The sequence below is a fragment of the Arachis stenosperma genome, chromosome 2, assembly GCF_014773155.1.
Source record: "Arachis stenosperma cultivar V10309 chromosome 2, arast.V10309.gnm1.PFL2, whole genome shotgun sequence".
Classification (NCBI taxonomy): Eukaryota; Viridiplantae; Streptophyta; class Magnoliopsida; order Fabales; family Fabaceae; genus Arachis; species Arachis stenosperma.
In genome coordinates, this window is record NC_080378.1 from 26,910,273 (window position 1) to 26,923,231 (window position 12,959).

General features: G+C 30.7%; 1 protein-coding gene across 1 annotated transcript; it reads right to left on the minus strand.

Moving 5' to 3' along the window:
• Window positions 1-933: 933 nt before the first annotated feature.
• Window positions 934-5,481, minus strand: LOC130962240 (probable serine/threonine-protein kinase At1g54610). The gene is made up of 7 exons (XM_057888396.1): window positions 4,920-5,481; window positions 4,189-4,473; window positions 3,776-4,093; window positions 2,819-3,040; window positions 2,610-2,713; window positions 2,308-2,428; window positions 934-1,131 (listed from the first exon to the last, which is right to left on the minus strand). The coding sequence occupies exons 1-7, from the start codon at window positions 5,346-5,348 to the stop codon at window positions 1,111-1,113; spliced, it is 1,500 nt and encodes a 499-aa protein (XP_057744379.1). The 5' UTR covers window positions 5,349-5,481; the 3' UTR covers window positions 934-1,110.
• Between the last annotated feature and the right edge of the window lie 7,478 nt (window positions 5,482-12,959).

The window sequence follows — 12,959 nt, forward strand, 5'->3', positions numbered from 1 at the left end:
AAATTGAAATCCTAATCCTAATCCTAATCCTAAGAGAGAGGAGAGAGCCTCTCTCTCTAAAAACTACATCTAAAACCTAAAATTGTGAGTAATGAAAAGCATGTTGAGTCTCTGCATGATCCCTGACTTTAATCTGTGTTTCTGGGCCAAAAACTGGGTTGAAATCCGGCCCAGAATCTCTGCCAGCGACTTTTGTAATTCTGCAGATCGCGCACGTCACGCGGACGCGTCATTCACGCGGACGCGTCATTCGGCGTTTTTCTTTTCCATGCAGGCGCGTCGTCCATGCCTCCGCGTCGCTTCTGCTTTTCCAATCCGCGCGTTCGCGTCACTTATGCGGCCGCGTCACTGCGAATTCCTTTCTTCTACGCGGTCGCGTCGCTGACGCGTACGCGTCACTTCTCGCTGGTCATCTCCTCAATTTCTTGTGTTCCTTCCATTTTTGCAAGCTTCCTTCCCAATCTCTCACTCATTCATGCCCTATAAAGCCTGAAACACTTAACACACAGATCAAGGCATCGAATGGTAATAAGAGAGGATTAAGATTAGCTAAATTAAGACCAAAGAAGCATGTTTTCAATCATGTAATAATTTTAGGAAGGAAATATAAATGCATGCTAATTATATGAATAAGTGGATAAAGACCATGATAAAACTACACAATTAAACACATTGTAAACCATAAAATAGTGGTTTATCAGTTGGCATAGGAGTAATGGCAAGAGATAATTTTGGTGCCATTGTAATGGCTAGCACGTGAAAAGGGGACCTATCCCTTAATTCCCAATAAGTTGAGGCATTGACTTGTTTAATGGGTTTAAAAAAACTTCAACAATGTTGCTTCTTTGATCTTATTGTGGAGAATGATAATATAGAAGTCATCCAAAGTCTCAGATCTAACAAGAGCTAAAATAATTATTTTGGATCGTTCATTGTTGATTGTTTTAATTTAGCAACTAGTTTAAGATCAACAAAGTTTTCTCATGTAAAAAGGAGTGGAAATAGGGTCTCATGAATTGGCTAAAATGGGTCTTACCAATCCAAATGAAGTGTGGATGGAAGATGCTCCAACCAATATTTATAATCTTGCTTTTTTGGACACTATTAGTCCTATTCATGAATGAAAATTACCTATTTACACGATCAAAAAAAGAAATTATGTAGAGAGACATTCACCTTGTATTTTTACGCAAACAACTAATTTTATATTGAATAATAATGTTTGAAAAAACATAATTCAAAATGGTCTTATTTAATTTAATATTTATATATTTATTTTAAAAATAATTAATGAATATAGAATAAAAAATTTTAAATTAATTTAGATTGATTTTTATCGTATTCCAAGTATTTTCATTTCATATTATCTCCTTAATAAATAATTGATTTTCAAATTTAATGACCATATGAAAAATCAGTATCAAATTAAACGTATAATTTTTAATAAAAGAGTATTAGAAGACCAATAAATTTTGTGATTTATAACCATTAATTAGTTATTATTGATATTTTTAATAGTGTGAGATTTTTTTCAATAATATAAAATCTTTTTTTTTGTTAAATATTAGTCAAATTTTAATAAAAATGTTTCTTTCGGATACACGAAGAAATTCCTCTGCTCTATGCAAGAAAATGTTAAGTGTAATTGTCTACACAACTTACTCCTCGAAGAGGTAAATCTAAAGACAAGAAACATAAGTCAGCAGCCGCAAACTCCATTAAATTGTACACTTTTTAATTTATAATAATAATAATAATAATAATAATAATAATAATAATAATAATAATAATAAAATATTGCAAGACTAACTAATGATAACAATAGAAAAAGAAAAAGAAAGAAAAAAAAACTTTTCTCAACATAAAGGGATCAAAATTAGATCTTTTAACTTTAGACTATTCAAAAAGATTTGATAGCTTCTCTGTATCAAATCTTAGATCCAATGCTGAGAGAGTCTTACGTTGATGGGATTTATTATTGGCTTCGTTCTTATTATTGTGATTGATCACTCCAATCATACATGGGTGTAAGAAAGCATAATTGGAATGTACTTCAGTTTTGCCATTACTAAAAAAAATTGATAATGTTGTTGACGATGCATTATTCATGTTCATAATATTTTTGGAACTCGATGATGTGCTGCTTGCACTAACAGTGCCTGTTTCTTGCCCCTGCTTCCCTTGTTCTTTCTTATCCTGAATGTCTCAATTTATTATCATTATAACATGATTAATTTCTATATATATATATATATTCATTAAACGTAAGTAACAAGGTGGATTTGTGAATTATATATGTTGGTTCACCTCTTTGGTGGACGATTCTGAATCTCTCTTGAAATGTTCAGCTGTTTGGTTGTTCTTTTCCAATTGACTAACATGATTTGTATTGGGTTGAGACACTTGCCCTCTTTTCGGAACCCTGTGTCTATCCATAATAATTGGTACACAATAAAAAATTAGTAAAACAACAGTCCAAAATTAATTTATTTTATATCTTTTAATTATCATTTATTTTATTTTGCATTCCATAATTAGTTCTATAATAATTGACAAATATTAAATGCAATAAATATATAATTATCGATGTTACATGTATAATAGCTTACCTACGTCTCTTTTGATGAATTCGTTCATCCTCATCATTATTATTATTATTGTAGATTGCTGGTAAGTCTGAAGGGTCGCACGGTAACGGACTTGAATTGAAAAACTATATAATAATCAGTTAAAATTAAAGTTGAGTAAAAGGAAACGTAACCAACTTGCATAACTAACTAATTAGTTGCAACAAACTTAATATATCAAAATGGCTCACTTCACTTCGAAGAGCAGAGGCAGCGGTGCCACGGTGTGAAGGGTCAAGATCAAGAAGCGTGGCCAAGAGATGAAGGAAAGACGAAGGAAGGTTCGGGAAGTTTCCGTTATAGTTAGGTCTGTAACGTTGTGACGGACGATGGCTGCTTGTTAGCTTCAGTTTTCTATAGTAATTATCTGAAGGAGAACCACAAAGTTTGAAGATCATGTGAAGCTGTTCAACCTACAAACATCAAATCAAAGTACTTATTAATTAGAATCCAAGTCAAAATTGACATGTTTTTTGTTCCTTCCTAAATTTCAATTAAGACTTCTCATTTTAGGAAAAACTACAATATATATATCCAAAATCAGATAGAAGATAAATTTCATTAGTCATATCCACCAATTTGTCAAAGTAATCTGTGTAACCATGAAGGGGACTTCACACGTGCCACATTATTTCCCTAGTTGGTACTACTGTACATGTTTATTGGGAGCTAAACAAGAAGAAGGAGGTTACTTAGCAAACAAGGAAACTGATTTTTGTTATTTCAGATAAGAGAATTGTTAGAACAGTTAGTTGTTACTTCCTATTGTGAGATGGTTAGAACCACACTAGTATATATACTGATAATAAAACAATAACAATACTCTTTAATTTCATTCATTGATCATAATTCTGTTTCCTCTGCTTCAACACTTTCTGCATAATCTCCTATATCTCTGAACTCTATTAAGGGCACAATGTTGATGCACCTGATGACCTTGAGATAATTGATGTAAATGATCACATTCTTAACATGTGTCATGACCGAATGGAATTTATCTTTCATGTGTACTTTTGAGATTTTAAATTTTTGGTGGATAATTTTGTGTTTTTTTTTTCCATAGTATTTTAATCCAGCACGAAAAAAAATTAATCCATATAAGATATTTAGTGTGCATTATTTTTATCCATTCTTTATTTTATTTTTACCTCTGTTCTTCCGGGCATTATCGGTCTTCCAACGAACATTTCAGCCAATAGGCATCCAGCACTCCAGAGATCAACTCCAAATCCATAATTAGTTGAACCTAAGAGAAGTTCAGGAGCTCTATACCAAAGTGTCACCACTTTATTTGTAAGAGGGCCATTGGATTTGATGTCAAAAGAATGTGCAAGACCAAAATCTGCAATTTTCAGCACCCCTCTTGTGTCTACTAACAAGTTTGAAGATTTAATATCTCGGTGGATAACACCCTTTTCGTGACAGTATTGGAGCCCACAAAGCAGTTGTTGCATGTAACACTTTATCTTTTGCAACAAAATCATAAAGCACTCTATTATTATAAAGTTATATATTGATATATGAAAGTTCAACTAATGGCATCTTCTAATTAAAACCAAACCTGTGGTTCAGTTAGTCTCACCGCCGATCGGGCTATAATTCGTGCAAGGTCAGCATGCATGAACTCAAAAACCAAATATATACTGTATTGCATTCTTGATGTTGCTACTCCTACAAGCTTGATCACATTCGGATGATCTAATGTCTGAAGTATCATAATCTCTCTCGCCATAAACTTTATACTCTCAGGATCCGACGTGTCAAACCTCACTTTCTTCAAAGCAACAATCTTCCCACTTCGCTTATCTCTTGCTTTGTACACATTGCTATATGTTCCACATCCTACCTGCATGCATATATTATAAGTTTTTTATTAGAAAAAGTTCACTAACCAATTTTTAGTTAGCGAACATTAACCTTTTAGAATTTAGAACTAAATATTTATAATTGGGTGCTTACTGAGATTACATAGTGAGAATGTATAGAGATATAGACAGAGAGGGTGGATAAGTGCTATGTACCCATAAAATTTAAATTAAATAACTTAATTTTAAACAAAATGCTATTTGTACACCAAAATTAGCTACTAAAATCAGCACGATATTTGTGTATAAATACATATGTGGTTTAATTTATTTTTAATGTGTATTTGTATTTCAATATATATTTTATACTGGTGCTTAACTTTAGCGGCTAATTTTGGTGTGTCTCAATTTTAAAATAGTATGCTAATATTGACCAAAAAGAGTTGGTCTAGATACAACCTAAGACATGCCTCCTTAGTATTGTTACCTTTCCCAGTTTTATATAGGAATCAGCACTCTTTGGAACAAGAGTATCAAGAACATATCTTGGGATATTATCAACCAACCACTTTGGCCATCCATCAACAAATTCATATCCTGCAATATTCTTCTCTTCATCATCCACTTCTCTCTCAATCTTCTTCTCTTCTTTGGTAGCAGCCAAACTTTCTTTTCCACCTCGCAAAACCTGCTGTTCAACTGCTCCGGATAAATTATTCTTAATATTATTATTATTATTCTCCTTCACACTCTGTCTCCTACTCTCCCTTTTCATATCCGCATACTTAGAAGGATGATGTTTCCTTGAACCTTTCTTGGTCATAGCTTTGTTGCCATGGTGACCGTGACGCCGATTAGACTTGACCTGTTTGCGAGGTGGAGAATCGACCATAAACCGGCCGAAGACACATCCCATGGCAAATATGTACGTATGTTTCAGTAACAACCAAAGTCAATGAAATAACAGTTACTTAAAAATGGGAGCGGTGTGAAGAAGAAACCAGAAAGTGATTCTGGCCTCACTAGCAAAGAAGCAAACAAAACAAACAGATATATGGAACCGTACCTCTAACCTGGCACATGGTAAAGATTTAAGAAGGACTAATAAGAATATTCCAATGAGGAGAAGATACTAGTGTCTTAGCCTATGGTTTTTCCGTCAGTTAAATTTTGAATTCTAATTATTGGACTATAAACAACGTAGGATCTCTGGTCTTAACGAAATGGTAGATTGTTAGTTATTTTCTGCTGCCAAGGCTGGCGTTACATTATACAAACAGCAAAATACGTCACAGTCTGGCTTCATTCTGTTTTTTGTAATTGGACTTTAACATATCCAGTGCCGAAGCATCCATTTCTTTCCCTACTTTTGTTTTAGGGTCAATATAAAGATAAGGTTTTTTCTTTGGGTTCATCTACCGTACAGATGTACTTTTGTACAGATTTACAGATTTTTGTCTTTTATTGATTTAAAAGCGTGTCACTAAAAGTGTTGCTTAAAGAGAAAGTGTTATCCTTAATCGTTAACTTGGCTCTGATACCAATTTTTAGATGTAATTTCTTTTTCAAAATTTCTATTTTCAAAATTTCTATTAATTCTCCATATTTTGCTTCGAATAAATTTATAATTTGTATAGATTTGGTTGGTGGTACTTTATAGTTTATAATTTCATAAAAAGTATTGACAATTTCTACTATTACTAATTCTGATTTCATTTTTATAGTTTTTCAATCTTGTTTTAGTTTATAATATTCTTTTTTACATGGATTATTGTATATAAAATTTTTTATCTGTTTGTCTTTTCCTTTAATATAATTTTTCAAATCTTCAAAAACCTCTTTTATTTCTACACTTTCTGTTGTTTCTAAATATCTTTTTAATTTTTCAACTACATTCTCCATTTTTTCTTTCAACAGCTTTAATTCTTTTAAGTCATAATATGGTTTTTCAGGCATTTATAAATTTTTTAAGTTTAGCTCCAACTTGTTTATATTTATTCTTATTTCTATCCTTTTTATTATAAGGTCATTAATTTCGAACTGAAGATTATTTAATTCCCTTTTATACTCCTTTATTTTACTTTTTAATTTTTTCGCCCTTTTTCTTTTTATTTTGTTTTCTGGTCTTTCAATCTTTGTATACTTCATTATTTATCTTAGAATTTCTGCAAATTCTATCATCGATTCATCACTATTTTCTAGAGATTCTATTAATTTTTCTAACTCTTCAACTTCTCCTTTCAATTTGTCATAGATTATTTTTAGAGCTTTAAATGCTCTTTGATTTATTTCAGAAAACTGTAAATAATTCAACCGATTTTCTCTTTCAAAGAGCTCTTGTTTCTTGTCTTGATAGGTTACATATATTTTTTCTTTATTTATTGTCATAACTTAGTGTTTAGGGTTTCATTTAATTTTTCGACTTTTTTTGTTAATTCTTTTATTTCAGAATTTTCTTCTTTGATCTTTAACTTAGATAAACTTAACGAGCTATTAATTTTGGATTCTCTTATTTGAAAATTTGATGAAACTAATTTTCCTGATGGTTCTTTTAGTAAAAGAACTGGGTTTTCAATAACTTTATATTTTGGTATTTCTGTCTTTACAATTTTCTGAAATAATTCATCGACATAAATTCTTTCTCTATTTTTAAATATTATACTATGATGGCTATTTGTTAAAGCATAATTTATTGCATATGTAATTGAAAATGGTTCATCGTCTTGTTCCATTAGATTCTTTCTGTGAAATTTATAAGCCAAACTTATAGATCTTCCAAGATTTTCAGTTGATAAAGGTATAGCATATCCAAGATGGGCATTGAATTTAACATTTACGTTTGCCAAGTTTCCATGAACAATTCCAATTATTTGATCTATTGGGTCATCAGTAATTCTTTTGTCACAGATTGCTAAGCTTATTGGTGAATTAATTCCTTTCATATATGTAGATTTGATTAAGACTTGTATAGTACTAATATGAATCCATCCAATTTTAGATCTTTTTTGTTGATCCTTAATTTTCTCAATCTGTTTACTCAATTCTTCATCATTTATCAAAGCTATTTCAAGTTCTCCATTGGTGGATTTTATCTTTATAGGGGCTTCAAGTTGAATTTTTCCATAGTATATTATATTTTTTCTATTAAAAACTTCTTTTAAAAGATTTTGTTTATTAAAATTTTCATTTGATTTGAGATTTAATTCTGTTTTTAGAACAGCCTGTTTTTCATTATCTAGTAAGGCAGATAATCTATAATAATCAGATTCTTCCGTTAATTCTAAACTTTCTAAATAATTCATAACTATGAGATTAGGATAAAGACGTACCTTTCTGGAGAAAAACTTCCTTTATTTAGAATATTTACATAAGATGTTTTTATCTCCAGAGGGGAGATTGTAGATACTAACTCCAGAGGGGAGTTTAGAATTGGTTTTTCCTAAGGAAATTCTTCTTCAGACTATAGAATCGCCTTGGCAACTTCCTCCTTGCTCTCCTAGCATATGAGTACTCTTAACCTCCTGCTTTCTATTGTCTAATGCCTTCTACAATTGCCTAAGCAACCTATTTATAATGGTTGGGTCTGATGGACAATTCCCATCCTTACCCTTCTTATGACGTCATTGCTTACGTCATTGTTTATTATCTTGCACCAGCTACATTGTTGGTGCTCTATGACCTAAGCGCTTACGTCACTATGCAATAATGTTGAGAGATGCTTCAGATGTGCTGTCCTCCTCTTTCATTATGTGACCTTCAGATGCGTTGTCTTCTTCCTTTATCATGTGGGTTGATTCCGTTTCATTATTGCTTTCTTCAGATAACTCTGAGACACATAGCTGGCACTTGTGGTCTTCTCTGTCTTTTATCAAATAGCAAAGATTCCTCTTTATCCCTTCGGGGAGCTTTTCTAAGAGTCCAGATAAGTTGTAGAATGCTGATTCAAATTCCACTAAGAGTCTCATCTCTCTTTCTTCAATTTCATTCCTTTTACTAGACACAAGCAAAGTATTTCTGCTTTTATAATTGATTCTTGTGTGAGATTCCCTTGTTATCTTTTGAGTTCTTTCGAAGACCCTTGCTAGTGTGCTGGCTAGTCTTCCTTCATGACTGTAGATTGTTAAATCTTGAACTTGATCAATTGGTTGAAAATTTCCTGCGAAGACGGACATGAAGATTACTTGATGTGCTGGAACCAAGCATTCTTCTTCTTCATTAAAAATAGGTTGACTATTCGTAAATTTTAGGGATATATTCCTTGGATTTACGTTGTCAATCATATTTTTAAATCTCTTTACTGCATCAATGAATCCTGCAGGAAACTCACTAATAATTTTCAAATCATTAAAAATTAAAATTGTATCAATTAATCCATACTGGAAAAACTGATAGGTGTCAGATGGGGAAGCATCTGGAAATATAACCAGCTTTGTTAGCTGTTCTTTGGCAATAGGATAATATCCCAAGATTGCCCTTTTTTCTTCAGTCCAATTCAGGACTATGTTAAGGGTTTCTCTGAGATTTGATCTACAGACCCTTTTCTTTTCCTTGATTTCAGCCCTTGTAGGAATGTTTCTTATTATTCCTGTTCTCTGGGTTTGAATTGGAGCTTTATCTGCTCTTTTTAGGGTTTGTTCTGGATGAAGAGCTTCATATTCCCTGAAAGATTCCTTTGCTTCTTCCAGTGTTAAAAACCCTCCTTTATGAATTATCCTTGATTGATGTGTAAATGGTGCTGCTTTTTCCCAGGCATCATATACTCCTTTCATGGGGCCATTATAAATTACATAATATTTTTTATCTTGGGTGAATTTTTTTATAATTTCAGCAATTGTTTTATTTTCTGAAATTTTTTCTTCACCTGATTTGTCCACCACGCTTAGCTGGCTGAACTCTGATGGTTTTGGTTGTTGTGTTGATTTCATTGCTTCGATGGCCTTCTTGAGGGATTGGATCTGTGTCCTTATTTGCTGACAATGCTTGCATTTTTCGAGTTCTTGTTCGTATTTCTGGATTTCTTGATCTAATGCGTTGTAGACGAACTCCATTCTCTTGTTAATGTATCTGCAATAACATTTTTGTCACCCTTAATATATTCAATTTTTATTGGATATTGTAACAAAAATAATTGCCATCTTACCAATCGTCCATTATTATAATCAACTTTTAAATTATATCGTATGAAACCTGTTAGGTAACTTGAATCTGTCCTTATTGTAAAATCTCTGGGTAGTAAATCAATTTTCCATTTCTTAAGAGATTTAATTGCTGCTAGAGTTTCCTTTTCATGAGTGGTATATCTCTGTTCTGTTGGAGTAAAAGTCCCTGAAATATACCTGCAAAGTAATTCCTTTGGGGAATATTTAGAATCTAGTGATTCTTTTTCTTGTTCCAAACTTTTTATAGCTTTCTTAGCTTTTAGACATCCTGACCAGGTTATGTCTGAAGCATCTGTTTCTACTATTAAGTAGTTATTTTCTTCTGGAATATAAAGTTCTGGAAGTTTTTCACAAAGTTCTTTAATTCTTTGAATTTGCATACTATCTTTTTCATCCCATTTCCATTCTTTTTTAGTACTTATTTTTGGAAATAAGCTTTTAGTGTATTCTGTTATATTCTTTAAAAATCCTTGATCGGAAATATAATTTATACACCCTAAAAATCTTTGTAATTGTTTTCTATCTTCTATTTTATTAGGAAATAAATTTACCTTTTCTAGAACATTTGGTTGAAGTTTTAGCTTACCTTGAGTAGATAGAATTAATCCAAGAAACTCTATTTCTTGTTTTGCTATTCTTGCTTTCTTTTTGCTAAGAACTAATCCTTTCTGTTTACATCTTTCTAAAACTATTAATAATTTTTGAAGATAATCTTCTTTATCCTGTTTTGTAAAAATTAATATATCATCAATGTATACTAAAACAAATTCATTTAATTCTTTTAGATTTTCTTCCATAAATCTTTGATAAATACCTGGGGCTTGCTTTAATCCGAATGGTAATACATTCCATTCATAAAGCAACACACTTGTTGATTCTTTTGTTGGGCAAGTAAAAGCAGTTAATTTCTTTGTTTCTTCGTCTAAACGAAGTTGCCAATATCCTGATTTTGCATCAAGAGATGAAAACCAAGTTGCTCCCTTGATTTTTTCTAAAATAGAATCTTTTCTTGGAAGTTTATGAGCATCATCAATAGTTGCTTCATTCATTTTCTTATAGTTTATTACCATTCTTCGTTTTTTCCTTTTAATTTCATTATTTTTTTCAACGTAAAAAGCTGGAGCCGCATGAGGACTTTTACTTAATCATATAATTCCTTTTTCCAAAAGATCTTTACATTCTAATGAGAACTCTTCTCTATCTCTTGCGGAATAAGGAATTTTATTTGGAACATTTATCTCTTTTGTGGGATCTTTTAATTTAATGCTTACTAATTCGTTATTTGTATTTTTAATATCTAAAGGATTTTCAGAACAAATTTCATCCAAAAGTTCTTCTATCTTTATTTCAAAATTATTTTTTGGAATATTTATCTGAAAGTATAAATTTAAATAACGTGTTTCCAATATAGAAAATATTTTAAATTTTAAGATCTTATCTATAGTAGTAGTTGGTATTTTTATACGTTTTGATTTTTGATTTATTGAAGAATCGTGTGGGGCTTTTAGAATTATATATGTTAATTCTTGAATGAATGGATGATATAGCTTTAAAAAGTTATTTCCTATGATAAAATCCATTCCAGAATCTAACATATATATAGATGGAACAATGAACCTATAATTTTGAATAAAAATTTCAACCATCTCTGCTTTTTGGTCAATTTTATGTATTGATTTGTCAGCTATTCTAACTCTTAATGGTTTCTTTAATTTTTTCCAATCAAGTTTTATATTTGAACTAGCAAAGCATTGTGTTGCCCCAGAATCTATGAAAACATTTATAAACTTTTCTGTTATTTTTATAGTAATAAATGTAGCATTATTACTCAGTCTCTGAGTCTGTTTCTGAGACATATTCAAAAATATAGTCTAAGTTATCATCAGATTCTTCTAATGGTTCCATGAAACAAGACTTAGCAATTTCTATTTGTTTAGTAAGATCCTTTTTATCCTTCTTTTTCGGGCATTCATTTGCGTAGTGTCCTTCTTCTTGGCAATACCAACATTTACAATTTTTTTTTTATTCGGGCAATAGTTATTTCTTTGTCTTTTGTTTTTATTGTTATTTTCTTTTCTAAAATATCTCTTTTTTCTCCAGTTTGGATAGTATTTTCTTTTTATAAATTGATATTTTCTTTTTCTTTAAAAATTTTTATTAAGACCATATTTTTGAGGTATCTCTTCATTATCCTGACAGCAAATTCTGATTATATTTGCAAATCTTTTTTGAGTTGCTTCTTGCATACAACGTTCTTTTATTTCCTCTCTTATTGCAGAAGTTGCTCCACCAAAATTATTTTCAATTGTTCCTCTATTTATTTCTCTTATAAATCTTCCCATTATAAATTCATTAGCAGGATATGGAAGTTTTGTTATGTACATACTAAGATAATGATTTTTATCTTCTTCTTTTAATTTGTAATAATGTATTCTATATTCACATATATAAGATTCCACATTACATAAATCATATATCTGAATATTAGCTAAATGGTTTTTTGCTTCTTGATATTCTTTATTATAGACTTCTTGTCTATGATCTATAATATTTTTTCCAAAAAATTCTTTATATAGAATCATCATTATATATAATATCTTATCATAAGCTGTTGTTTTTGTTTCTAATTCTTCTATTATTTGGTTTTCTATTGATGTCATATAATCTCTTATAGTTCCTTTAGTATGAAACCCTATGTAATTCCAAATGTCTCTTCCAGATAATTCACTAAGTTTTGGATTAGTAAAGGCTTCTAATAAGAAGGAATTTAACCAGTTTTCGAAAATTTCTTTTTCGTTCTTTTTGCAGTCTAAATCGAGCATTCTTTCTCCTTCCATTTTCTGGATTTTAGGAACGTATTTTGATGGTATTTTTGTATATTTTGAATTTTTATTTATAAACCCTTTTTTAAAAGCATAATTATCAAAACCTGTTTTCCATTTAAATTGAGATTGATTATCCTTAGATGTTCCAGCTTCATTTTTTACTTGTATTGGAATTGCTGGTTCTTCGTCACTTGAATAATCTAGAATGTGTTCTTCATTTTCTATATTTTCAGAATTAACTAACTCTTCTTCTATTTGAAAACCATGTTCCATAATATTTTTTCTTGAGCCATTTTTAATTGTTTAAAAAGCATTGTAACTTCTTCTAATTTTTCTTCAATATTCATAATTTTAATGGTGGTTTTACTTTTAAATCTGTTATGTTGATTATATTTTGAAGTTTTTCTTCTTTGGGATTCTCTTTTTCCTTATCCCTTTGAAATTTTATACATACTAATATTTCTTCGAGCATATCTACTATAGAATTTAATTGTGGGTTGAAGGTATGATAAAGATGTGGAGAATCATTTCCATGGTAACATT

Excerpts from the sequence above, each read along its gene's own strand:
- LOC130962240 (XM_057888396.1), bottom strand. The coding sequence starts at position 5,348 with ATGGGATGTGTCTTCGGCCGGTTTATGGTCGATTCTCCACCTCGCAAA. Across the intron at positions 3,041-3,775 it reads TAATGCCCGGAAGAACAGAG|GTTGAACAGCTTCACATGAT; the intron begins GTAAAAATAAAA and ends TGATGTTTGTAG. Across the intron at positions 2,429-2,609 it reads ATTCATCAAAAGAGACGTAG|ACACAGGGTTCCGAAAAGAG; the intron begins GTAAGCTATTAT and ends TATTATGGATAG.